The sequence below is a fragment of the Nicotiana sylvestris genome, chromosome 7 (assembly GCF_000393655.2).
Source record: "Nicotiana sylvestris chromosome 7, ASM39365v2, whole genome shotgun sequence".
Lineage (NCBI taxonomy): Eukaryota > Viridiplantae > Streptophyta > Magnoliopsida > Solanales > Solanaceae > Nicotiana > Nicotiana sylvestris.
This window is the reverse complement of record NC_091063.1, coordinates 42,019,998-42,047,600: the sequence shown is the minus strand read 5'-3', so window position 1 is coordinate 42,047,600 and position 27,603 is coordinate 42,019,998. Positions and strand designations below refer to the sequence as shown.

Genomic DNA, 27,603 nt, shown 5'->3' with positions numbered 1-27,603 from the left:
TGAGTTTTTGAGCTGCTAATTTGAAATTCGGGACTATGTGTCCTGAATTTCTGAACTACTAATTTAAAATTCAGGACATAAGATTCGAACTTCTGAACATAATTTTTGAACTTTAGGACACGATGTCCTGAAGTTTGAATTTTGAGGTTTAAACTTTAGGACGCCATATCCTAAAGTTTGAGCAAAATCGGCTAATTTTTAAATACTTTGTAAACTGTGGATATATTTTAAACATTATACTTAAAAGTGGCTACCTGGTGTCATTTCCACTATCTGTGCAAATCAACCCTTCAGTTGGAGACATTTGCATCTATACCCGCTTTTTGTGTCATGTTTTAACTTGTGCCCGCTTTGCAAAAAAATTGCAAGCGTACCCGCTTTTTCGCATAACTTTAGCATACGGGGCTGAAGTAGCAAAGGCAATCACGCAAAACTTCAGCATTCTAGTAGACAGGCCTGAAATTCAGCTCTAGAGCTGAAGTTTTTGTTGTGTAACTAGCGAACTTTAGCTCTAGAGCTGAAGTTTTTGTTTTGTATCTGGCGAAGTTTTGTTTTGTAACTGGCGAACTTCAGCTCTTTGTTTTGTAACTAGCGAACTTTAGCTCTAGAGCTGAAGTTTTTGTTTTGTAACTCGCGAACTTCAGCTCTAGAAGTTTTGTTTTGTAACTGGCAAACTTCAGCTCTAGAGATGAAGTTTTTGTTTTGTAACTGGCGAACTTCAGCTCTAGAGCCGAAGTTTATCTGATTTGCTCTTGTCTCACACATGAAAATGTGTAAGCATCTATATTCATGCTAGTTTGTTACCTAGTAAACAGTTCTGGAAGATAAACTCTTAATCGAGATCGAAGAAGTGGATTAAGAGTTTTTGTGTTTGTTTGTTGTTAAAGATGTTCTGTCAAATTTTTGGTAGGAGTTTGGGTAGTTAAGCTTTCTTTAAATAATGCAATCTTGTGGGCTGTTGCATGGACGTTCGCCGTTGTTATGCCTAGGCCTCAATTCAAGTTTGCTTACTGTTATAACAAGCAAGTCAATTCTTAGATGCAAATTGAACATGTTGAATTTATGTTGGAAAATGCAAAGGCATTAAATTAGTTCAGGCATGGAGATAAGCGGAGTCAACTATGGAAACTGGATTACCCCCCCCCCCCCAACCAAAAAAAAAAAGAAAGAAGAAGAAAACGGAGGAGAAGGAGGAGGAGAAAGGGGGCTGAAGTTGTTTAAAAAGTGGGTACAAGTTAAAACTTTAAAAAAAATGGGTATAGGTTAAATGGGGACGACCAAATTGGAGGCCCCGTGCAATTTTTACCTTCAGCTGGTAGCCGAACTCACTTTATCCCGATTGTAAAGAGATTATGGCCCAAGATTTCTTGTAATACTCTTGTAAAAATAGCACGGTATAGCCAATTTTTGGGCTGGTTATTCAAAAATAGCCAGTGTTTACGAAGTCAATGATAAATAGCCACTATTTTGCTGCAACAGAGACCGGTCCAGCATAATATACTGGAGTTCGGTGCACCTGTGTATGAACTCCAGCATATTATGCTGGACCGGTATACTTTGCTGACTCCAGTATAATATACTGGAGATTGGAGCACCGGTGCTCTAAACTCCAGTATATTATACTGGACAATTATACTTGCTGGAACTCAGTATATTATGCTGGAGTTATAGTGTACTTATGCCGGAACTCCATCATATTATGCTGGAGTTCCAGCATACTTATCCTGGAACTCCAGTATAATATGCTGGAGTTCAAGCATAATAAGTACACTAGAATGTTGGAACTCCAGTATAATATACTGGCGTATTTTTCGGGTTTTGAACAGTGTTTTCGCTCAGAATATTTATCTTTACATAAAAAGTGGCTAAATTTCGATTACTTTTGAAACTGAGCTATTTTTGAACGACCAGTTGGAAATTTGGCTATTTTTGAATTTCTCCCTTACTTTCGGCCCAAAGCATAGGCCCTTTATTTTGGGCTTAGATTTAGTAGTTGGTCTACAAAGTTTTTTTCTTGAAATGAACATCAAACATGTTTACGTAAAGTCTCTAGTCAAACCAGTATAATAAAATTTAATAAATCTTTCATTTCTATGCCAAAAATATAGTAAAACCCTCCTTATATTTAACATATGATCAGGATATTAGTACAGGAAAAGCGCTAGATATGAAAATAGAAATAAAAAAAATTTAATCTTTTGGCTTGGGAGTTTATGAACCCTAGCCTATTTTCATAATCCAAGGAGTGCATTTAAGAATAAATTCCAAGCATCAACAACACCAGCCAAACACCAATGGGTGCAGTCCAAGTCCCTATGTCCACCATGTCCATAAACAGAAGGATGCCCATCTGCTCTATACTGTGACAACTTTGTTATGTTCAATAAATAAACTGATTTATTCATCCCTCTCAAAACTTTCTCTAGTATCAATTCTTCTTGATGAACTTCTTCTGTACTCTTCAATGGTTGCGTTACTCCTTCACACGTCTTTGAACCTGAACTCGTCGGGCTAATTTTGCAATCAAGTATGACTTGTCAGTACTGTATAGAACTTAAACGTGTATATTGTTGTTTCAGAATATATAACATAGTAAATATAAAATATTCGTTGCACTCACTTGTCATGGTCAGGAGAAACTCCTTGGAAAAATACTTTAGTTTTTGTAGTATCTACTTCAGAATCTACCCATTTTGCCCACGTATCCAGTGCTTTCTCATATAGGGTTAGTCGAGGTCCATCTTTGTATGTAGAGTTTCCATCTTGAACAAGATCCCAACTGTAACAACAATCTTATTTAGAATATAAGATAGTTAAAATTGCAACGCATAATATTATTCTTATTATTAGACAATGTATAATTAATAAATGAATTCTAAATATGTGGAAATTGATAGTATTAGAAGAGAACTTACGGTTGTTTCCTGCCAGTGTGAAGCCACCAATGCCAAGAATCAAAGATGAGAACATCCATATCTTTCCATTGAGCAGCTGAACTGAGAGAGTCAAGTTTTAAAACTCGTGTCCCATTGTTCTCCGTTGTAATATCTACCAGAAAAGCATTTCGGAACAGCAGGTACGACGTGTTGTATTTCTGCATTTTCAAAATGTATTCAAGATTTAAATATGTCTGTGAAAAGGTTGCTCTCTAATTATGGCTTAGAAAAAGTCGACAAGGACATATATAGAACTAATTTTATGATATGCACGATTGCGTGTACCATATTACAATGTATAAATTTGTAAAATTTATATAAAGATATTATTAAAATTTTATTTGAGTTATAATATAAAATTTAAAAAATTTAAGCTCTTGAAAATAACAAATATTAATTATATTTAGTCAATTAATAAAGTTGCGAATCGCCTAACTAAGCATGATAACGACGTAACCAAGATATATTTGAAAGCTTAGGAATGATCTATTATGTATGCCGTTATTTTGTTTTAGTGTTGTATCATATGATCGTCTGGTACCATGTACGCTAGAGACGTCAATTATAAAAAGAAAAAGAATTAGCGACCAACAAGTTTAGGGAGAATTACATCCCTTATCACTTAGCCCAACAACCCATCAGAAAATGGCCCACGTTTGAAGCCCTTACTCAGTGTAGCCCGAAAATTACTTTTCACCAGTTAGCCTACCCCTTTTTTCTTCGTTCTTCTTCTTCCCGTGTCAGCCTTTGCACCACAAAATTTCTCTACTATTGTTATTCTCCTTCAATTCTTTTCCGGATTCCAATGGTTAACTAAGGATTTGAAAAATAAAAGTCACATTAAAGGTGGTTCAAAGATTCGATTTCAGAAATTGAGTTTTCCGATTTGTTAGTTGTTTGGAATGGGTGTTGTCCTAATTGATTGGAATCATCAAGATGAGTTCAAAATTTAAATTTCAAGTGATTTAGAGTAGATTTAGGCTATATTTGAGTTACATTTCAGAGGATGCCCAAGGAAGAAAAAGAACACTTGAAGCTTCATTGATATGATTCATTTGTATAATAATGTATAATATTGTATAAATAGTGTATAATAATGTATGTTTACCTCTTATACACTATTGTATACAAGGTTGATGCATTATTTACAGGTATTTGGTGAATTTCTCGCATTTTCTTCTTCTTCTTGTTCTTCTTCTTCTCATTCTTCTTATACACCTATATACATAGTATATCAAGAATGTTTTCACTCTGTGATTATACATCTTTATACACTTTTATACAACTATATACATAATGTACCTCTTTGTATTAAAGTGTATAACATTGTATAAAAGTGTATAAGCATCTCTAGTGAAATTTTTGTACGATTTTCACTTGCAATTCTTGTATAAAACTAGTCCAAATCTCCAGCAAATAACTTCAAACTTTGTATACAACCTACTTAGACTATTTCTAATAAGTTCAAACAATACCCACTCCAAATTTCTCACAAAATCATAATCGAAATTTAACAAGATTAGCATTAGAGGAGATGAGATTTTAGGTTTCTCGCATCTGTTTTTGCGTTTGTAGTTGTGATAGGTATGTATAAACCTGAAGATGTACAAAATAAATAGAAAATATCGAAGAAGTATTGGTTATGGAAGAAGGCACGAATGAGTGTTGACTGAGTGTCTCGATCAATGGTTACACTAAAAATGGGGAACTGATTTTTGTTTTCATATGATTCTTTTTTATTAATTAAATTAAATATTTATGGGTGAAAAATAAGGAGAGAGCTACAATAGGGGTAGGTAGGTGACGAAAAAATAAATGAGGTTGTTATAATTAGAGGGAATGAGAAAAGAAAAGATCTTATTGATATTTGGCTATACATTTGCAAACTTGTAACAGGGCTAAAATAGTGCAAGGTCAACTTATGGACTGCATTATTCTGTAATTTTGTCATAAATTTATAGTCTCAATCATGGGGTACGTGAATCCATTGGCTCACCGTCAAACTAGATATGTTATGTACATACTTTTTAGAATTAATCTAATATTATCTGTTGACACCAATACTCCAAAAAAATTAAACGATACACTTGGTTGAATATTGAGTTATTTACCTTGAGGAACAAGAATTAAATCCCAATTAATACTTCTTATTTACCTTTTTAGTAGAACATGGGAATTTGAGGTCTCATAAACTACTACTACTTAAATCTTAACTCTTAAGTGCATCTTTTTTTAAGATTGAGAAACATATGTCATATTTGTAGCAATTAAAAAAAAAAGGGAACAAATTTTCAAATTAAAGGTGTTATAATTGTTCGGAAATGATTTCCTCAGAATTATGGTAGTAATATATTAGGAAGAAAAGAATATTATTGAAAAATTGATAATCAAAAAATTAGATGTACCGGGAATGTGAAGATAGAAGTGCCTCCAATCCGTTTGGAGATATATTTAGCTTGAGGATCAGCAGCATGAAGCATACAAGTGAGAGACTGCCATTGATTTAGGCTAATTGAATCTCCTACAAACATCATCTGCTTTCCCTTGAATTTCTGCTGAAATTCTATAGCATTAAACCTACACAAAACAACAATAGTATGCTTTAAAATTCTGAATCCGCTTCTAATTTCTAGGGATGGCAACTAAGCAGAGTGGATTAAAACAATTTGTTTCGACAATATTATTATACAAATAGTGAATTTACACAATCAAAAAAATGTGATTTTTACTATGGTAATTTGTGTATGCTAATACAAGCTGACAAAGAGCAAAAGTAAAGGAAATTAAAGAGCACCGACACTAGCGGGGTTGCCACTGGAGGGTCCATGAATCAATCTATCGTAATCAACAATAATTACGCTTTGAATTTTACAGTTTATCATATTTTGGAACAATTGCGGGGAAATAAAGGTGGACACCTCCCTCAACCAATTTTACCAATATTTTTTTGTTATTTAATTTAGTATATAATTTTTATAAAAAAAAAATCACCTATTAATAGGTATTAAGAAGATATGTGTTAGAATCTAATTTGAGAGTGATAATCATGCTTATCATCATAGAATAAATCAACTCAAATAAAGCACAGACAGTTTACACATGATCCGCCACCTAGGAAGATCTTAAACTTCATCATCGTGTTTGATTAGATTGCGTTGTTTTCTAGCTTTTGACCGACAAAATCCAACTGTCTTTGCATCTGTCAATGCTATTTCCATTTCTGATTAAGAGTGCCAGTTATTAACATGTGAATTGTGATTATTGCAGATTTAATTAGAAAAACCCCAAACTTGGAAGTAAAGTTTTTTTAACACTCATAACAAACTAGCCAGGAAAAGAAAAAGAAAAAAGAAAAATAGAAAATCTACAAGTCCCCTGATTTTTTTCAAGAACTTACTTATGGGTAATCTTTTTAAGGAACATGACATTGTATAGCTGCTCTCAAAATAATAGTCGAAAAATATTTAGTTTTTTTATTTTTTGTATATATATATACACACACAAAAATATATATATAAATTTTATACACCTTTAAGATTATCAGATATAAATTCGACCGAGACTAAAAGTGATATTTATCTATCTTTTAAGTGCTTATTGCAAGATAGGTTTGCGGAAAAAGGAAGTGGCACTGAAAGGGTAAAAAATTACCCGCACCAAATGTTTACACCAAACTAATAAATATATGACATACCACTCTGAAAGTAATCTTAAGAAAATGGGAGGATCTTTTCCAATAATTGTATTACAGAAGCAAGTGGTATCTAATAATTGTCTATCTTAAAGTATTTGAAATAAATTCGTCTAAAATGCAATATAGTTTTTAGAAAAACTAATAATTCTACTTTTTAGGTAAAGTGGGAGGTATCTCTCTAGCATTCTATCCGAGATTAATAATAATGCATTATGCACGTTCACGTTATTTTCCAATTAAAAGCGATCCTCAGAATTAATGGATCAAAACCATTTGGCCCCACAATTTTTTGACTTTTGAAATTCGAACCCAAACTAATTCGCATATATACCCTTTAATACTTAGAATATTTAACTTTTCTTTCTTCTTTCGGAATTTCCAGGTTCTTTTAACTTAAAGTATTGGTCTCTTCATTCCAAATTCTAATTAGCATCAGTGGCTTAAGCATATTGAAATTTTTAAAGATATTTTACGTTGTGTGAAGGGAGTGTAAATTTAAACATTTGAGAGAATGATAAAAGATAGTCTAAACAAATACTTTTATAAGACGATTAAATATCTTTCTAAATATTTGTCCAAAAACTTAAAAAAAAACAAACTATATGAATCAAAGAGTATATTTGTTAACACCATGTGGATTGTGGAGAGAGATCTTTCGAGATGAAAGGTGATCAAATAGAAGAAGCATATGGCTACTTCATTACAAAAGTTGCATTTAATAACCAATATTAACTGAAAAGACGGAGTAATAAAAACAAACAGCAAAACAGACAAACAAAAAGTCACGGATTAAAACGTTTCCGCCATGAAAAGAGGCAGCTATTAATTGGAAGCTGTGCAAAGACAAAAGTACATCAACAGAAAACACAAGCTGTTACTAAAACATAAAAACAGCCATGAACGAGGTATAAACACTTGGCGGAAGCAAAATTTTCATGAAGAGAATCCAAAAAAATAAACACGCGAAGAAGATAAAGTGATTCACTGTCTAATATATATACGTAAAAAATGACTTTATATACACACTATAATTTTCAGGCGAATGGGGTTTAGTAGGTTCGGCTGAACCATCTGCCCACCTAACTCCGCCTTTGTTAAACAATATATGGACGAAAAGAAAAAAAGAAATGAAACAATAATTGAAGAAGAGTACCTGGGTAAATTGCACTCATTGGGCTGCCATCTATATTTGAGATAATCTTTATCTGGCCTCCCATTTTTCAAACAATCAAACTGTTTTTCAATGAACGGACACACTGATGAATTGTAAAGAGGATAAGAATCATCATAAACCCAACGCCCTTCAAATAAATCACAGCCGTTGGTTCCCAACTGGTTTACATCATTGATCAACTTCCCATGTACATGGCTCAACATGGAAACAAGAACCAATAGAGAAAAAACCACGAGAAAAGACAATAAAGAAGACATGGTTTAATTTTTCTTTGTTTTTGCTAATCTTTTTTCTTCCCACAAATGTGTGGAGAAATGCACAAAATAATAATGGGGAAGGAAGCAATATAAAGGAAGGTAGCCAGAGAGTTAAAGAAACGCTGAAGAATATGAGAAAGAAATTTTAAGTATGAGAAAGAAAGGTCACGTGTTAGTTAGAAATGATATTATTGGTCCTAACACCTATTTTAGCAATTATAGACTAGTAGATTTCTTGATGTAGAAAAGGTTAGTAGTTTTAATTTGTTTGCCTACAGATAAAGAATATGAACAAGAAAAGAGAATAGGTAATATTATTGAATAATAAATGAAATAAAAGAAAAAGAGAACGGAAAGAATTTAAAACTAATAGACCTTAGTGTAATCAGGTTAGAAATTGTTAGTATTAATTACTTAATAAATATCTTGATTTATACTAACGGATTTATGAATTTTCAGTAGGTAAAACATGATTCTATTTAATGTCTTCATTATTTGACTTAGCCTGATTTTTTATTTAAGAAAATAATAGAGAGCAATGCCGTTGATCATTTCAATTTATATAGAAATGACATATGAAAAAGTGCGATCTTCTTTCTTATAGAGTAGTAATTGTTATTTTTGGAAAAGTTCTAACAATTCTTTAAAATGGCAAAGTATTTTCACTTATTTTGTTTAAGCACTTCAGCTAAGTAGTAAAACCTTTATTTTTTTGTCTAATTAACCTCAAATGGAAATTTTATTACTTTAAGTAACAGGGAATCGAATTCCGCATATGGTGTCTAAATTTTTGTCCCAAAAGCAATTCCAAACAGCTGAGAGAAGTTTTTTTTCGTTAATATTTCTACTAAACGAAATTACTTTTAAAATTTATAAACAACAACAACATACCCAGTAAAATCCCACTAGTGGGGTCTGGGGAGAGTAGAGTGTACGCAGACCTTACCCCTAACCCAAAAAGGGTGGAGAGACTATTTCCCGGAGACTCTCGGCTCAACAAGAGAGACAATAATATCAGAAAAGAAACAAAAGAAAAGGCATGTAACAACAAAAGATGCCAGAAAGAAAATAACAACAACGAATAAGTGAAAGGACAATAACACAAAACTATGCAAAACAACAATGTGAACACAACATAAACCACTAGCAAACCTAAACAAAACTCTATCAGACTACCTGATACAAAGAGGGAAGAACTCTCGACTACCCCCTAGCCTACCATCCTAATGTTCGACCTCCGCATATTCCTATCAAGAGCCATGTCCTTAGAAATTTGAAGCTGCGCCATGTCCTGACTGATCACCTCGCCCCAATACTTCTTAGGCCGCCCTCTACCTCTTCTCGTACCTGCCAAAGTCAACCGCTCACACCTCCTAACCGGTGCATCTAGGCTTCTCCTTCATACGTGTCCTAACCATCTAAGTCGCGCTTTCCGCATCTTGTCGTCCACAGGAGCCACGCCCACCCTCTCTCGAATATCTTCATTCTTAATCTTATCCAGCTTAGTGTGCCCACACATCCATCTCAACATCCTCATTTCTGCTACTTTTATCTTTTGTATATGTGAATTCTTGACTAGCCAACACTCAGCTCCATACAACATGGCTGGTCTAACCACCGCTCTATAGAACTTACCTTTGAGTTTTGGCGGCACATTCTTATCATACAGGATTCCAGACGCTAATCTCCATTTCATCCACCCCACCCCAATACGGTGTGTAACATCCCCGTTGATCTCCCCATCTCCCTGGATAATTGAACTTAAGTACTTAAAACTTTCTCTCTTGATGATGACCTGTGAGTCACGCCTGACTTCTACATCCGCTTCCCCCGTCACGTCGCTGAACTTACATTCCACATATTCTGTCTTAGTCCTACTCAACTTGAAACCTTTAGACTCCAGGGCCTACCTCCATACCTCCAGTCTCCCATTCACGCCGCATCGTGTCTCATCAATCAGAACTATATCATCAGTGAACAACATATACTATGACACCTCTCCTTGGATATGGTGTGTTAGTGCGTCCATCGCCAGAGCAAATAAGAACGGACTGAGCGCAGATCCTTGGTGTAATCCCATAACAACCGAAAAAGGCTCTAAGTCACCTCCCACAGTCCTAACCCGAGTCATAGCTCTATCATACATATCCTTTATCGCCCTAATGTAAGCTACCGACACACCTTTTACCTCCAGAAACCTCCAAAGGACGTCCCTAGAAACCTTGTCATACGCCTTCTCTAGGTCAATAAACATCATATGCAAATCCCTCTTCCTATCCTTGTATAGTTCCACCAACCTCCTGATAAGGTGGATAGCTTTCGTAGTAGAACGACCCGGCATGAATTCAACTAGTTTTCCGATATAGACACCGCCCTCCTTATCCTCCCTTCCACCACCCTCTCACACAATTTCATGGTATGACTTAGTAAATTGACACCTCTATAGTTGTTACAATTCTGGATATCCTCTTTGTTCTTGTATACTGGAACCATTGTACTCCACCGCCACTCATCAAGCATCCTCTTTGTCCTGAAGATAACATTAAACAACCCAGTCAGCCACTCCAAGCCTGCTCTAGCCGCATACCTCCAAAACTCTACTGGAATCTCGTCTGGTCTGGTCTCTTTGCCCCGACTCATCTTACCCATCACACTCACGACCTCCTCAACCTTAATACGCCTACAATACCTAAAGTCTCAGTGACTCTCAGAGTGCCCCAATTGCCTTAACATAATGATTTCATCCCCCTCTTCATTCAGAAGTTTATGAAAGTACGACTGCCATCTTTGCCTAATTTGGGCCTCTTCCATCAATAATCGACCGTCTTCATCTTTGACGCACCTCGATTGATCCAGGTCGCAAGCCTTCTTCTCTCTCGCTTTGGCCAACTGAAATAACTTCTTGTCCCCACCTTTGCCCCCAAGTTCCTCATAAAGCCGACAAAAAGCAATAGTCTTAGCCTCTGTTACCGCTAATTTCGTCTCCTTCCTAGCCTTCTTATATCTTTCTCTGTTCACTCTCCTCTGATCCCCGTTGGTGCTCTCTACTAACTTAATGTAAGCCGCTTTCTTGGCTTCTTGTCAAGATCCAAAACTAACCCTGTCGTGATGGCGCCTAACGTGGTACTAGGCAAGCCGATACACTACAAAACCAATTAATATTTTCATTTTTAAGACAAAACCAAAGCTATTTAACAATAAACTTGCATAAGGAGTTTAAATCAAAACAACAGTACGGAAAGAAAGCTCGACATCGGGGTGTCACTAGTCATGAGCATCTACTACAACCATCTGACAACATCAAGACTAACATAGACTGGAAATAACTGAATACAACTAAGGGAGGATATTTAGGGAGAAAAGCAGGGTTGCGATCGCTAGACAGCTACCTTACTAACTCCGATGGACTTGGCACTGAGTAATCAACACTCGCTACCGGATTCAGAAATACCTGGATCTGCACACAAAGTGCAAGGAGTAATGTGAGTATGCCAAATCAGTAAGTAATAAAAGTAAATAGAGACTGAACAGTAATGACGAGCAATAAAACATATACAGTTCATATCATGAAATCTCAGTAAAATACAGCAGGCTTTTAAAATCAGGGTTTTGAATCAACTCAGCTCATTTAAATCCAGTCTTAGTAAAACCATTTAAAACATCTTTCAATAGTTTTCAACGAAGTGATGAAACAGTGAGTAAAAATGATGAAAACATAAACAGCCCCTCAGGCAAAACTCACTCGTATATAGCCCCTCGGGCAACATAAATCAAGAACAGCCCATGTAGACATGTAATTTTTGACGCTCCCCGAAATTTGACATATTTTAGCATTTAAATATTTAGTTTAGGCCTAATATCGCTATTTCAATTAGTTTTGACTCTTTTACTTTATTTTGTCACAAAAATAAAAATTACAAAAATATTTTCTTTTATTTAGCTAATTGATATAAAATAGTTTCACTTTTAATTTTTAATTTTTACTTTAATTAATTAGAAATAATTTCATAATTTTGTAGTTGTTATTTTAGGAGTTAATATTTTTAGTCTAGTAGAGTTAAATGGCCAATTTAAAGATAAACTTTTTAAAGGTAAATTTGGCAAAAATTTAGAGCAAATTATGTTATATACCTATTCTACCCAAAAATATTACCGGCTTTACCTATTCTAGAAATAATTACAGTACATACCTATGCAATCAAAAATAATAACCCGGCCATCTATCTTCCTATTTTTGTTTTCTCTGCAGCTAACTTTTCTCCTCCCTTTTTCTTTCATCCCCTATCCTTTTTTCCTCTCTTTCTCTTTCTTCTCTTTCTGACGTTGCCAGTATAGTATGATCTATCCACCTTTCCTTTCATGTCTTTATCATCCATCCGGGGGTAAAAAAGGCTACCAAAAAAATCTATCAAAAAATAATAAAAATTTCTAAGGTTTTAGTCTGCCACAAAATTGTAAGGTTTTATAGGTAGTCATCATTTGTAACGATCCAACTGATTGTTTTATGTAGTTGCGCCTTCTTTCCCCTTTTGATGCTTTACACACGTGTAATTTTGGCTTTATAACTTGCGAGGTTTATTTTCGTTCCGAAAAGGCTTCGGGTTATTTTGGTCCCTTTGGTTCTTGGTTTAGAAGCCTAAGTTGGAAATGTTGACCAAAGTTTGATTTTTGTGAAAACAACCCTAGAACAGTATTTGCTTGGAGTCAAATTCGGAGGTCCGGATGTTAATTTGTATTGTTTTGCCGAAAGTTGGCAATTTATGTTTAGAGGATTTTCCAAGTTGACTGATATTAGATTATGATGTAGATTGAGTTAATTAGCTTATGTGACAACTGATATTATTTCAGTGTAATAATAGAATTAAATCTTTTTTAAACTCTCCGCGTACAACTATATATCATGTTGGTATATCTATATACTATACTGGTATTATATGTTAATTGGAACCTTTTTTGGTTGTATTAGTTATATTTAATTGGTACATTGTTTGACTTTTCTTTAGTAATAGTAGAAAAGTACAGTATCTTGAATTTTTAAAATTTTCCTTTATGCATGTTTATTATGTAATCATTTTAATTTTTTCTTTATGCATTTGTTTTATGTAATAGTATTACAGTACAATATCTTGAAAGACATTATTATATTAATATGTGGCGCACTATTTTTTGATTTTTCTCTTTATGCATGTGTATTATGTAATAGTAGTATAGTCATATATAGTTGCCTGGAATTAATTAGTATAACTATATATCCTATTGGTATAATTATATGTCATATTAGTATCATATGCTAGTTGAATCATTTTTTGGTTGTATTAGCTGCATTTAATTGGTATACTATTTGATTTTCTTTTAATAATAGTAATATAGTACAATATCTTGAAATACTTTATTATATTAATATGTGTTACACTATTTTTTTTATCTTTCTCTTTATGCATGTGTGTTATGTAATAGTAGTATAGTCATATAGTTGCTGAGAATTAACAAATAAAATTATATACCATGTTGGTATAGTTATATACCATATTGGTATCATATGGTAGTTTGAACATTTTTTTTGTTGTTTTAGCTGCATTCTTAAGTGAATTCTATTCTAAAATTATTTATATGAACATGATTTGCAGTACTGGAATTTTTTTGTGCCGATAGACATATATTATGTGTATTATGTAATAGTTTCTATAGTAATAGCCAACTATTGGAATGATCTCATACAACTATATACCTTGTTAGTATACGGAATGAGCAAATTGCTTTGCGAATATTTAGCTTTCAATGCGAGCATGTAATTTTCTCATACTTATATTGCATCCTTTAATGTTTTGGTACAATAGTATAGTCGCAGATAATTGTTGCAATATTCTAGAGCAATCATATACTTTGTTGGTATACATGTATACCATATTAGTATCATATGGTACTACAAGTCTTTTTTGCTACTTATACTTTTATTGCATTTTCCAGTATTTTATTATCATTTATATTCTAACTAGTATATATAGAGATTTGGTGGTCGTAGATTATGCTTTCTTGCTCCATAACTGGTTGTGTTACTGCTAATGGTAGAGTGTGTAGTGATATTTAGGGAAGGAGATCAAGGTTTGTATGGCAATCACGTGTTGATTCTTAGAATCTGATTATGTAATTTATGGTGCTTAGCAGCAATCAGTGTAATATTCAGTGAATTAGATGAAGTGACAACTCATAATATTTCAGTTTAATAATTGAATTAAAAAATAAAAAAAGACAAAAAAGTATATTTCACTAGTTATATTTAAAAAAAATAGGTGAATAAATATTTACTATATCAATTATTTTTCTTATTGTATAAAAATAAGAATAATAAAAAATAGTGAAAACAGTAAATGAAATTAGATTATGAAAAGAAAAGGAATATAAAAAAAAGAAGTTAAATGAAATTAGAAAAGGAAAAACGAAAAAATTAAGAAGAAAACGAGAAAAAAGAAAAGGAGAAAATAAAAAGAAAAAAGAAAAAGAAAAGAAGCATAGAAATAAAAAAGAATTGGAGAATACAGAAAAAATTCACCACAAAAACTACTATGGGTAGGAAATGTAATTAGCTTATGGGTAAAAAAATAAATGGGTAGACAAGGGTAAATAGTTTTGTTTTTGTAGGTAACTGTATCAAAAAGAGCAATTTATGCTATATACCTACTAAAGACAAACTAATTACCCGCTTTTACCTACTCTCAAAATAGTTACACTATACACCTAGCCGACCAAAACTATTTACCCGTATACCCATTTTTCTTATTTATTCTTCTACTGCAACTATGCAGTTTAAAGTTGCCTTGTACTTTTTCCCTATATTTTTTCTTTTCCTTCTCTTTCTTCACTTTCTCTAATTGGATTATATCCCTCCCTGTAATCTCTGATCAATCCACTTTTTCTATCCTCTCTTTTTCATGTATTCCAGGAAAACAAAGCTAGAAAGTAAATCTATAAAAAAAATTAGGTTTTTAATATATTCTTCTTAAAATTCTCAATCTCACTGCATTCGACAGATTTTGGCTTTCTCTATACGAGATTTTTATTCAACGTCACGCGCGATCCTCGTACTAATCACCTAAAAACACCCGATTACTTAATTGGATGTTGTGTTCAAAGTTATTTTCCAGAGATTTTCTTGTTAAACTCTTTTCCAAACTCCAGATCTGGAATTTTGTGTGTATTTGAAGACCATCCATTGTTGAGCTTGAAACTCTTGAATTTAAAAATCCTTTTTGAAGTTTTGTTGTTTGATTCGAATTGGGTATTATAAAATATTATTTATAGTACCTTATGGGAAGTTCATATTGAAATTTAGACGAAGCTCTCATTTGTTTTTCAAATACTTTTCTAAATGAACTATTTAATGGAATTCCATGGAGGTATTATTCATTGCATAAGCTCTCGTTGAGTTAATTAGATTATGTGACAATTGATATTATTTCATTTTAATAATTGAATTAAAAAAAAGTAAATTCTTTGCATACAATTATATACTTTGTTGGTATAACTATATACTATATTGGTATCATATGTTAGTTGAAATATTTTTTGGTTGTATTAGCTACATTTAATTGGTACACTATTTGATTTTTCTTTAGTAACTATAGAATAGTATGCTATCTTGAATTTTTTTAATTTTCCTTTATGCATGTGTATTATGTAATCATTTTGATTTTTTCTTTATGCGTTTGTTTTATATAATAATATTATAGTACAATATCTTGAAATACATTCTTATATTAATATGTGGTACACTATTTTTTGATTTTTCTCTCTATGCATGTGTATTATGTAATAGTACTATAGTCATATATCAACAACAACAACAACCTAGTAAAATCTCACCACTACTATAGTCATATATAGTTGTCTGAATTAATTAGTAGAATTGTATATCCTACTGGTATAATTATGTCATATTTGTATCATATGGTAGTTGGAATATTTTTGGTTATTTTAGCTGCATTTTTAAGTGAATTCTATTCTAAAATGATTTATATGATCATGTTTTGTTGTGTTGGATTTTCTTGTACCTATGGATATAGATTTTATGTATTATGTAATAGTTTTTATAGTTATGTGCAGTTATTGGGACGATCCCGTAAAAATTATATACCCTATTAGTATAGCTATATACTATATCGATATCATATGCTAGTTGAATTATTTTTTGGTTGTATTAGCTGCATTTAATTGGTACACTGTTTGATTTTCTTTTAATAATAGTAATATAGAACAATATCTTGAAATACTTTATTTTATTAATATGTGGTACACTTTTTTTATTGTTCTCTTTATGCATATGTGTTATGTAATAGTAGTATAGTCATATAATTGCCGGAAATTAACCAGTAAAGTCGTATACCATGTTGGTATAGTTATATACCATATTGGTATCATATGGTAGTTTGAACATTTTTTGGTTGTTTTAGCTATATTTTTAAGTGATTATTATTCTGAAATTATTTATATGAACATACAGTGTTGAAATTTTTTTGTGCCGATGGACAAAGATTATGTGTATTATATAATAGTTTTTATAGTTATAGGCAATTGGTGGAACGACCTCATATAACTATATACCCTGTTAGTATACATAATGAGCAAGTTGCTTTGCGAATATTTAGCTTGCAGTGTGAGCATGTAATTTTCTCATACTTTTATTGCATCCTTTAATGTTTTGGTACAATGGTATAGTCGTAGATAGTTGTAGCAATATTCTAGAGCAATCATATACTCTATTAGTATACATGTATACCATATTGGTATCATATGGTACTAGAAGCCTTTTTTGCTGCTTATACTTTTATTGTATTTTTTAATATTTTATTATTATTTCTATTCTAACTAGTATATATGAAGATTTGGTGGCTCTATATTATGTTTTTTTGCTCCATAATTGGATGTGTTACTGCTAATGATAGAGTATGTACTGATATTTGTAGGGAAGGAGATCAAGGTTTGCATGACAATCACGTGTTGATTCTTAAAATATAATTATGTAATTTATGGTACTCAACAACAGTCAGTGTGATATTCAGTGAATTAGATTAAGTGATAACTGATATTATTTCTATTTAATAATTGGATTTAAAAAATGAGAAAAAAGACAAAAGGTATATTATACTAGTTATATTTAAAAAAAAGGTGAACAGATATTTACTATATCAATTATTTTTTCTTATTGTATATAAAAAAAAGAATAATAAAAAAATAGTGAAAATAATAAATAAAATTAGATTATAAATAGAAAAAGAATATAAAAAAAGAAGTAAAATGAAATTAGAAAAGGAAAAAAGGAAAAAATAAGAAGAAAATGCGAAAAAAGAAAAGGAGAAAAGAAAGAAAAAAAGGAAAAAAAGAAAAGTATTATAGAAATAAAAAAGAAATGGAGAAAAAAAGAGAAAATTTCCCCAAAAAAACTAGTATGGGTAGGAAATGTAATTAGTTTGATGGGTAAAAAAACAAATGGATATGCAAAGGTAAATTGTTTTGTTTTTATGGGTAACTGTGTCATTCTCCCTATCAAAAACCCAAAAATTTAGCCCAATTCGGATCTAGCCCATAATTCCCAAATACTTTAGAGACCAACGAACGACCTCTGCTTCTTCATCTTCAACCTTCAGCCGTCTCCCTGATTTTCTTCAACCAAAAACACCCAAAACTGAAGAACCCCTCCATAGCTGCCGCTGACCCCGTCCTCTTATTCAACTCACAGGCGACCTCCATGCCGTTTACCAACCAAGCAGCATCCGACGACCAGCCGTACACACCAGACCCAACACATCTCTGCCGAGTTTCTGCTTCTTCTCTTTGACTTCAATTTCGAATTTTGGTTTCAAATTCATGGAGTTCATTTGAGTTTGAAGTTGTTTTGTGATTCAGGCTGATTCGAGGTCGTTGTTCGCGATTCGCCATTCAAGGTTCGGATTCCGTTCTTACTTGCCGATTTTGAAAAATCAAGGTTCGTTTCTATTTCTTGCTCTGTTTTGGTAGGATTGAAAATATGATGTTGATGGCTTAATTAATTTATGATTCTTTTCAACAACCAAAATGGTTAATATTTCTTGTTCTAGTATTTTTCTTCTCCTTTTGTTTTTTTTCGATTATGTTTAGTGCAATGCTAAAATGATGTTAGTTTCTCTAGAAAGGTTCCATATTTGCTTACTAGCAGCTGAAACTCTTATTGCAATTAACATTGTATTAGTACTAATTTGAGAGGATTCTAAAACACTGATTAATTAAGGTAGTAGTAGTAGACTGGATTTTGTTGATTTTGTCGTTTGTCTTACTAATTATTTGAATTAATATTTTGTTGATATTTGTTCCGTTTTGGTTGAAAGTCTAATGTTTTTGGTTTGTTCCATTTTTGTGATTGTTTGGATTACAGTATGGGGGTCTAGAAGTATGAATTCACTATAAAAATGCATTGTCAGAATTGAGATTAGAGATATAAATTCAAATTCATCGTATCTTTCATATCATGTCTGATTGTGTATTTTTGGTTTTGTTACTCACTTGGATAATGCAATAAATGAGAAACTTCTGCAAGTTCTTTAACTTATTAGTTAGTACATGGAAGAAAGTTTGCAGCAATTGTTTTTAACTTCCACAAGGTTAGACATTTTCTTATCATGCATGTGTTGCTACTTAGTGAAGGATTGATTTTCTTTAAATATCTTTTTTTTTTTTCCTTTTGCATCACCCCTTATGTCATAATGGGGCTTTGATTAATTCCAAGTCTATCCAACAATCTTACTGTAGAACCTTAGAAGCTTACCGATAAGTGTTGTTGAACTTTTGTTGTTATGTTGGCTCTCCTAATGAATTGCCAATATGCGGGTCAATTGCTTAGTTGGAAACTGTACTGGGTCATGTCAGCTTTTTGTTCTTATATATAGTTTATTTGTCTTAAATATTTTATAGTTTTATTAATTGTCGGAAAGATATATCATCACATATAGGTAAAGGTAATTGGCATTTTCGGGCATCAAGAATGAAAATTGAATTCATGTATGTTAATTATATTATTTGATTTGCTTGGATTGCTAGAGGCATGTTTAGGTCGTCACCATGTGGGTAAGCAAACTTTTCGGCGAGTAAGTAATCATCGTGACTATGGTACAATTCCCGTGACATAGTCATGATACATAAATCTAAATTCGGGTGTACATTTCATGTGACCCGACCATAATTTTGAATACTAATAAAAATACACACGTTGTAGATCGTGGGTACGATTCCCCTGACGCGATTCGCAATGTTTACCAAAACGACAAGTGTACGACAATCGTGCCTTGTTCCAGAAAATATTTTCTTAAATAATTAAAAGCAGTAGAAGTTAAAAATGCACGTAGGTTTAAAATGTGTAATTAATCAGTTAATTAGGCCAATATTAATAGTTGAGTGACCGTGCTAAAATACGGAACTCGAGAATGCCTAACACCTTCTCCCGGGTTAACAGAATTCCTTAACCGGATTTCTGTATTCGCAGACCATAAATAAGAGTCAACTTCCTCGATTCAGAATTTTAAACCGATGACTTGGGACACCATAAATTATTCCAAGTAGTGACTCTGATTTTGAATAAATAATCTCGTTTCGATTATTGTCACTTTAATTGGAAAAACTCCCTTATATCTTTTTGGGGTAGAAAAAGGAGGTGTGACAGCCCCTCGGCGAACATCACTCGTGAACAGCCCCTCGGGAAAACATGAATCATAAACAGCCCCTTAGGCAAACCTCACAGTCACTCATATATAGCCATCAGGCATTACCTCACAATCGCTCGTAAACAGCCCCTCAGGCACAACATGAATCAAGAACAACTCCTCGGGCAAACTCATTCAGGGTACCTGCGCTTACTGGGGGTGTACAGACTCCGGAGGGGATCCTACAGCCCAAGCACTATAACAAGCCACCTCGTGGCATAAATCAATCAGGCCCTCAGCCTCATAACAAGCCACCTAGTGGCATAAATCAATCAGACTCACGGCTTCACAAAAATCATGAATCAATAACATGCTGCGGCATGCAGCCCGATCCCATAATATCCTTACAACACAAGCCCTCGGCCTCACTTAGTCAGAAACCTCTCAAGCCACTCGGGCCATCAGTAAAACAGGGTGCTCAGCTCAAAATATCATTTTATGCATAAAAACGGAGTAATAAAGACTGAGTTATGAAATCAGTAAACATAGCATGACTGAGTATAGATCTTAAATAAAAAACAGTGAGAGGATAATAAGAAAAAGCCCCTAAGGGTCTAAACAGCTCTGGCACAAGGCCCAAATATAGCATTCAACCCAATTTATAGAAAATTCTTTCTAAATACATAAGTATCATATAATTTAAGTCAAATACGCAACTTTATAATTGCTACGGGACGGACCAAGTCATAATTCCCAACGGTGCACGCCCACACGCCCATCACCTAGCATGTGCGTCACCTCAAAATAGTAAAGCAATGTGAAATCCGGGGTTTCATACCATCAAGACAAGATTTACAATCATTACTTACCTCAAACAACCCAATTTCAATACCGAGCAAGCCAAGCGATGCTCCAAAAAATACCATCTCGCGCGTTCCGACCTCCGAACGGCTCGAAACTAACCAAAAATAACTCAAATACATCAAATAATGCTAAAGCAACCAATCCCAATCGAAAAAGGTCGAATCTTTAATCAAAAGCCCAAAATTTGCCAAAAAGCCCAACCCGGTCCCACATCTCGGAACCCGACAAAACTCACAAAATCCGATAACCCATTCAATTATGAGTCCAACCATACTAGTTTCATCCAATTCCGAATCCGAATCGATGTTCAAAATTTAAAAATTCACTTTATGAAACTTTAGGCAAAAATCCCAAATTTCACTTTGAAATTATCAATCAAATGCCAAAAATGAAGGTGGATTCATAAAATATAACCAAAACCGAGTAGAGAATACTTACCCCAATACATATGGTGAAAATTGCCTCCAAAATCGTCCAAATCCGAGCTCCCTTATTTTATATATTTTTTTGCTAGTTATTCTGCCTTGATTCTCATGTCAAACGATCCTGAAACTCGCTTTTGATGCCTCCAATGAATTTCTTGTGAAATTTTAGTCAAGTTAAGCTCTTGAATCACTCCATTTGACCTTATATTGAAGGAGATATGTTGGTTTCAATATTTGAAAATAGTGCAGATTTTTAAATATGAATTCAGTGGCAATTTCATAATTAATCTGAAAAAAAGCTGGCAACCCAGTTCTTAGTAAAATGACCATAAAATTCTCATACGATGTCAAAAATTCTTTTTGTTATGGTTCCGTAATTACGATACGGATCTAATACTTCAATAAAAACAGAAATCGGAGCTCATTTGCTTAATGTAGTACCATTTATGCTTAAAAAATAACGTCGAAACATCAAAAACGAGCAAAACACAACCCAAACCTATCCGAAACTCACCCGAGCCCCTCAGGACCTTGTTCGAACATACCAACAAGTCTCATATCATAACACGGACCTACTCGAGGCCTCAAAACACATATAACAACATCGAAACGATGAATCACATCTCAATTCGAAATTAATGAACTTGAAACTTCAAACTTCCACAACCAATGCTTAAACCTATCAAATCATGTCCGATTGACCTCAAATTTTGTACACAAGTCACATTTGACATTATGGACCTTCTCCAACTTCCGCAATCGGAATCCGACCCCGATATCAAAAAGTCCACTCCCGGTCAAACTTTCCAAAATTTCAACTTTTGCTATTTTAAGCCAAATTCTACTACGGACCTCCAAATTACAATCCGGACGCGCTCCTAAGTCCAAAATTACCCAACGGAGCTAACAGAACCATCAGAAATCCAATCCGAGGTCAAATTCTAAAAAGTCAAAACTTGGTCAAACCTTTCAAATTTAAAGCTTCTAGCTGAGAATCATTCTTCCAAGTCAATTCCGAATAACCTGAAAATAAAAATCGACGATTCACATAAGTCATAATACTTCCTACGGAGCTACTCATGCCCTCAAACAATCGAGCGAAGTCCAATTGATCAAAACGACCGGTCAGGTCGTTACATCCTCCCCCACTTAAACATACAATTCGTCCTCGAACATACCTAGAGTTGTTCCTAAAGCCATCAACTCGCTGTATATTCTCACTATGCACATACCCGGGGGTGATCCCACGTCACCCTATCCCATATAGGTCTGATAACACAATATGACTAAAATTTCTTAATCCAACCTAGTCCATAAGTTTTAGGGCCCAATTTCCAACATCTGAAATTTTTTATAAGATCAGAACCTCGCATCTACACAGTGTATAAGTCCGAACAAGCTGTATCAAACCATATCCGTAACCCAAGATGTAATCACATGATATACCACATAACTCAAACACTCATGGCGATAACTTCTATTCATAATAGCTGCTCAAAACAATCCAATACCGGTAATACACCTCTTATTAAACAAAGCCTCGTTCTAACACTTTCATATACTGCCAATGATGAAAGAAACACGCAGAAACTCATAACCATTTGTCAGATAAACAAATCATGGAGCTCCCTCTTCTCCGACATGATTTATAGCAGATTTCTAAGTCGATTTCCGATATTATCCTTCCAACCATACTGTAACCAATTCTGATAGTCTTCATTCTAGGTCCAATGACCTCATCTCATCCAACACTACCACTCTGATGACATGACACATCAATACAATCCAAATCCATAACCTGTGCAACTCGTGCACCCAATAGCAACATCCCAAATGTACTCAAATAATGAAAAAAAATGACTCAAACGAGAGGACTATCCCGCAAGCTTAACAAGTATTGCCACAACGAAATACTGAAAATCCATCACACCCCGTAGGACCATCACATGAATCTAACACAGGTTCATACCTCAACATAATTCCGCTGCAATGTGTGCCCTATCCAAACACTAATCCATGGCATATACCTCAAGCCACCTTGCTCAAAATCAATAACCACGCGCAACGACATCAAGTACTAAAAGTGCATTACCATAACCATGGAAAAGCAAATGAAATAACGCCACACAAAATTCGAAAGAGCATAACCAATATGCCATCCACTAAGCAATATCCAATACTCTTCCCCCTCAAATTCGCTACAAGACCCCAATAGAACCGCATCATATGTGCATATAACCAACAAATCATAACCCCTCGTAATATAGAAGACTAGCTCATAGATCACTCCAGAACACGAATAAGCTCAACAACAATCGAATGGCACATCCCTCAACAATAACAGTTTGGAGTCAACAAATCCGACCCGGTACAGAACACTCCTCCATGTTGGGCCTACCAATGAACCCCAAATCAACTCTGGTCCCCCATGATAGATAAATATCCCTCCGAAAGTCTACAATGACTGAATCACAACACATACTAACCTCTAACTAACCTTGGCTACTTTTTACGGTCCACAACCACGAAACAATCTACTCACGAGAACTCCCAGTCTCTAAATCCATAGAACATACGAATCACTATCTCTGATCTCAACTCCACCGCCTGAATGCCCACACTTCTCCAATTACATAGTCACCCCACGAGGAATACTTCTAAAATTCTTCTATGTCACAAAGCAAAATTTGAACTCCAACAGTCGATCAAACAAGAGAGTGCCGCAATACCAATGAAGTATCCATAACTCCCACACATCGCCCTTTTTTGAAATGTATACTCTCATCAAGCCATACCAGTTAGTAATATCATTTACCTAGTCATCAGAAACTATCCATGCTGCCTAAGAATTTATGACCTTCCTTTCAGAACTGAACCGTGAGCTTACACATGCAAATCTCAACCCTACACAGCATATACCATGCATATACCATGCCATCTCATGATAAATATGAGAACTTTATAATCCACTCCGAGTCACAAGTAAGTACGTACTTGTCACACCTCCTTTTTCCGCGCCCGAGAGGGCGCAAGGGAGTTTTTTCCAATTAAAGGGCAATCGAAAACGGGATTTATTTATTTATTTCAGAGTCGCCACTTGGGAGATTTAGGGTGTCCCAAGTCACCAATTTTAATCCCGAATCGAGGAAAAGAATGACTCCATATTACAGTCTGCGTACCAGAAATCTGGATAAGGAATTCTGTTAACCCGGGAGAAGGTGTTAGGCATTCCCGAGTTCCGTGGTTCTAGCACGGTCGCTCAACTATTATATTCGGCTTATTTATCTGATTTTAAATACAATTATGAACCAACGTGCCAATTTTAACTTGTAACCGCTTTTATCATTCACTGCTGGTTTATAGGACTTGCAACGTCGTGAAAACATATCTCGAACCACGTTACATCAATGCACCCGTGGTTATTGACATATCTCGACTTGGTTGAGATTTGGATTTGGGTCACATAAATGTGCACCCGAATTAAGGAGAATAAATTATTAAGACGCGCCTAAAGCGACTAACGTATTGTTGTTTTGGGGAAAACCGTAAAATTTGCTAAACGGCCTGTCCCGGATTCAAAGTATTTTAATATATGCATTTAGAGGGCCCCGCAACTCCTACATTTTTTGTTTGTCGATGCTCGTCTCATTTTATTATTAAATGGAATTTACAACGTCATGGAAATGCATCTCGGGCCACGCCACAATCAATGTGCCCGTGACTAAAGACATATTTCGACTCCGTTGAGATTTGGATTTGGGTCACATAAATGTGCACCCGAGTTTAGGGAGATAACATTATTAAAGGCGCGCCTAAAGCAACTAGCGCATTATTATTTTGGGGTAGGGCCGTGAAATTTGCTAAACGGCCCGTCCCGGAATCTAAGTAATTAATACATATATTTTGTGAGGGCCCCGCAATTTGTCCCTTTTATTCGGCGAGGCTCGTCTCATTTTTTTTTTTTTTTAAAAGGATATCCTATAGCAACTACGTTTCTTGTCGCATTTGTCTCTACTAATTGAAAACAGAGATAGTCCTAGTTAATTACATGCTTGCTGGTTATTTACAGCAGGATTCAAAATGCTTTTATAGAACAAGAAAATATGACTACGCACACGGACAACTGATTGAACATTACGGGCCCAAATCCAGCTCATGCGGAATGGGCCAGACCTGGGCCACTGTTTGTTCGATGAGGGCTTGCTTGGTCTGTTTCGACCTGGGCTCGACCCCTGTGAGGTTGAGGTCGTGAACTTGTTCTTGGTTCTATAGGCGTGGTTTATCAGTTATAAAGGGACCGTTTATTAAAGGGAAAAACAATTAACTAATGATGAATAGTTTTCGTGCGCTACTAGACATGCTAATCACTAACACAATTAATTTCTAAACTGCAGCCTACTACATGGTTGAAAATTTTTATCCAACAGCCTACACGCACAATCGGATGTCAAATTACCCTACATTTACAGTTACTATGTGTTAAAGCTAACCCCGTATCCGAACAAAAATATAGGCTATCATACATCACAGATCATTCAGTGTACATGCTATACATAAAATAAACTATCTTCAACTCTTCTCTTTGTATTCATGCTCAACCTCAGATTACATTGACAGTATTAGTCGTGTACCTGGATGTTTGGACAATAGACAGGAGAAGAAGAAAGATGTCAGCAACCGGCAACCAAACAGCAAACACAGCAACAACAACCAACAGCCCACAAACGACCCAACAGCAATTTCAAACGATGAAATCCATAGTGGTCGAGTACCCACCAATCGATCCCAGAAACAGAATAACGAGACAGTCGAGAAAACTAGACTATTTTGATGCAATAGCGAAGGAAATTCAATAGTCACACAAGCTCAGCAAATAGCCAACACAGCTTCGATAATCAGTAAGACTGAACTCAATCCACAACACACAGAAACTTAGTGCAGTAACAATCACAGCAGAAGATACACAAACTTCTCTTAATGGAACAATAACAGCCCCAGTTCGAGTAACTGACTTGGCCAGAACAGCTTAACCAACTTAGTTCTTTTTGCAGTTTTGGACAATGTTTTTGTAAAAATGCTCTGAAAATTTCTTTTTTTCTTTTCAGTTTTCTTACTCACCGAAATCTCTTCAGACTCAAAAGAATGGAATCCCCTTCTTTCTAATGGAAGGTCTCCTCTTTTATATCCTAACCTTAACACTTTACAGTCTGTTTTACAACTCAAAATTGCCCCCCCCTGTTGCTTTTCCACTTACTTATTTTAAATAACCAAGCCCCCATGAAATCCCTGACAGCCCTTCTCTCTTTTTGGTTGTTAAAGTGTACTGATCACTTGTTTATTTAATCAAAGTATGGGGAGCAGGAATATAATCTGACAACACATGCTGTCCAATTATTTTAATCCCTTAAAGCTAACCATACACATGCTGCCCACGGTCCAAACCAAATGGCATTGTGTTTAAAAACCAAAATCTGAATCTGCCATTATAACCTTTCCCCTAGATGTTCTTTTAATTTAATTTGAACAAAATCAACAGGCAATACAATTCAGTTCCTAATGAGACTCAAATACGATCACAGCAGAAATAAGCAATACGAATCAAGTTGTTACCATTAACGATTGAAACTAATTGACGACATATATCGACTCGACTATATTAATCGTAACACATAACAATCAATCGTTCATATGAACAACACGTATAGAGTCCCGAATGACTTCAGACCAATTTGTTCAAACACTGGGAACTTATGTGAATTAAACTCGTTTGACGACTAATCTATATCACAGGGTATATTCAGAACACAAACAGAAGACAATTGGCCAAATAAAAAGGCCTTTAACAGAGATGGAAGAAATCCGACTGAAAAATAACAAAATAACAAACAAACACAAAGAAATATGATGACAACTTAATTAGAACCAAACAAAGAGAAAAGGAAACTTACTGAAAAAGTTTGAAATCAAACGGACCCAAATCAAACTCGACTTCGAACTTTTGAGGCCGAACAAACTTTAATCAGGGTGTTCTCACATGAGAACACCTTGATTAAGGTCTATTAGACCTCAAACCTATGTCCAAACCGGCCGGATTCCCCAAGTGCATGTGTTCTAAAGTCTGGATATCCAGATCTGGATTTTTGGGAGTTGTGGGTAGATTCGGACCAAACCAAGTTTGGTTTGGTCACGAGGAAGGTCAGGGGAGTGTCTGGTATGAAGATGGGATGGTTTGGCATAGATCCGGGTTCGACTCAAATCTTCAAATGAAGATTCGAGACGAACGAAAGTGATTCGAGGCTCGTGGTTAGTGGATTCGTGTTCAGGTCAGTGAGGTGGTCCTAGGGTGTTCAGGAGGCGGTCATCGGCGTTCATGCCGCCGGCTTTAATGGCGAGGGATACTGGGGCGGCTGCTAGGGTTCGAGGATGAGAAGGGGTTGGGGAAGGAGATGACTGAAGGGGGGGGTTCGGATAGGGGGTGCGGGGTAAAGGGCTGAGTTTATATATGGGGGGGTTGATTGGATCTGAGCCGTTGGATCATACGATCTCAACGGCTTGGATCTGAGGGTGAGAAACAAGACGGGGTCGTT

General features: G+C 34.8%; 1 protein-coding gene and 1 long non-coding RNA gene across 3 annotated transcripts in view; one reads left to right on the top strand and one right to left on the bottom strand.

Moving 5' to 3' along the window:
- Nucleotides 1-2,064: 2,064 nt before the first annotated feature.
- LOC104237842 (protein trichome birefringence-like 43) lies at nt 2,065-8,166 on the bottom strand. Its single transcript, XM_009792071.2, has 5 exons — nt 7,784-8,166; nt 5,342-5,513; nt 2,916-3,094; nt 2,621-2,779; nt 2,065-2,511 (listed from the first exon to the last, which is right to left on the bottom strand). Exons 1-5 carry the CDS (start codon nt 8,059-8,061, stop codon nt 2,232-2,234), a joined length of 1,068 nt encoding a protein of 355 aa, XP_009790373.1. The 5' UTR covers nt 8,062-8,166; the 3' UTR covers nt 2,065-2,231.
- Nucleotides 8,167-17,626: 9,460 nt separating this feature from the next.
- Nucleotides 17,627-27,603, top strand: part of LOC104247046 (uncharacterized) — a 33,717-nt gene continuing 23,740 nt past the window's right edge. The window contains exons 1-2 of one of the 2 annotated variants that reach the window (XR_716110.2): nt 17,629-17,872; nt 17,962-18,040. This is a non-coding gene — a long non-coding RNA (uncharacterized lncRNA). Of the gene's footprint in view, nt 18,041-27,603 lie in introns of both variants that reach the window. The other variant, XR_011400960.1, reaches the window with a different exon arrangement.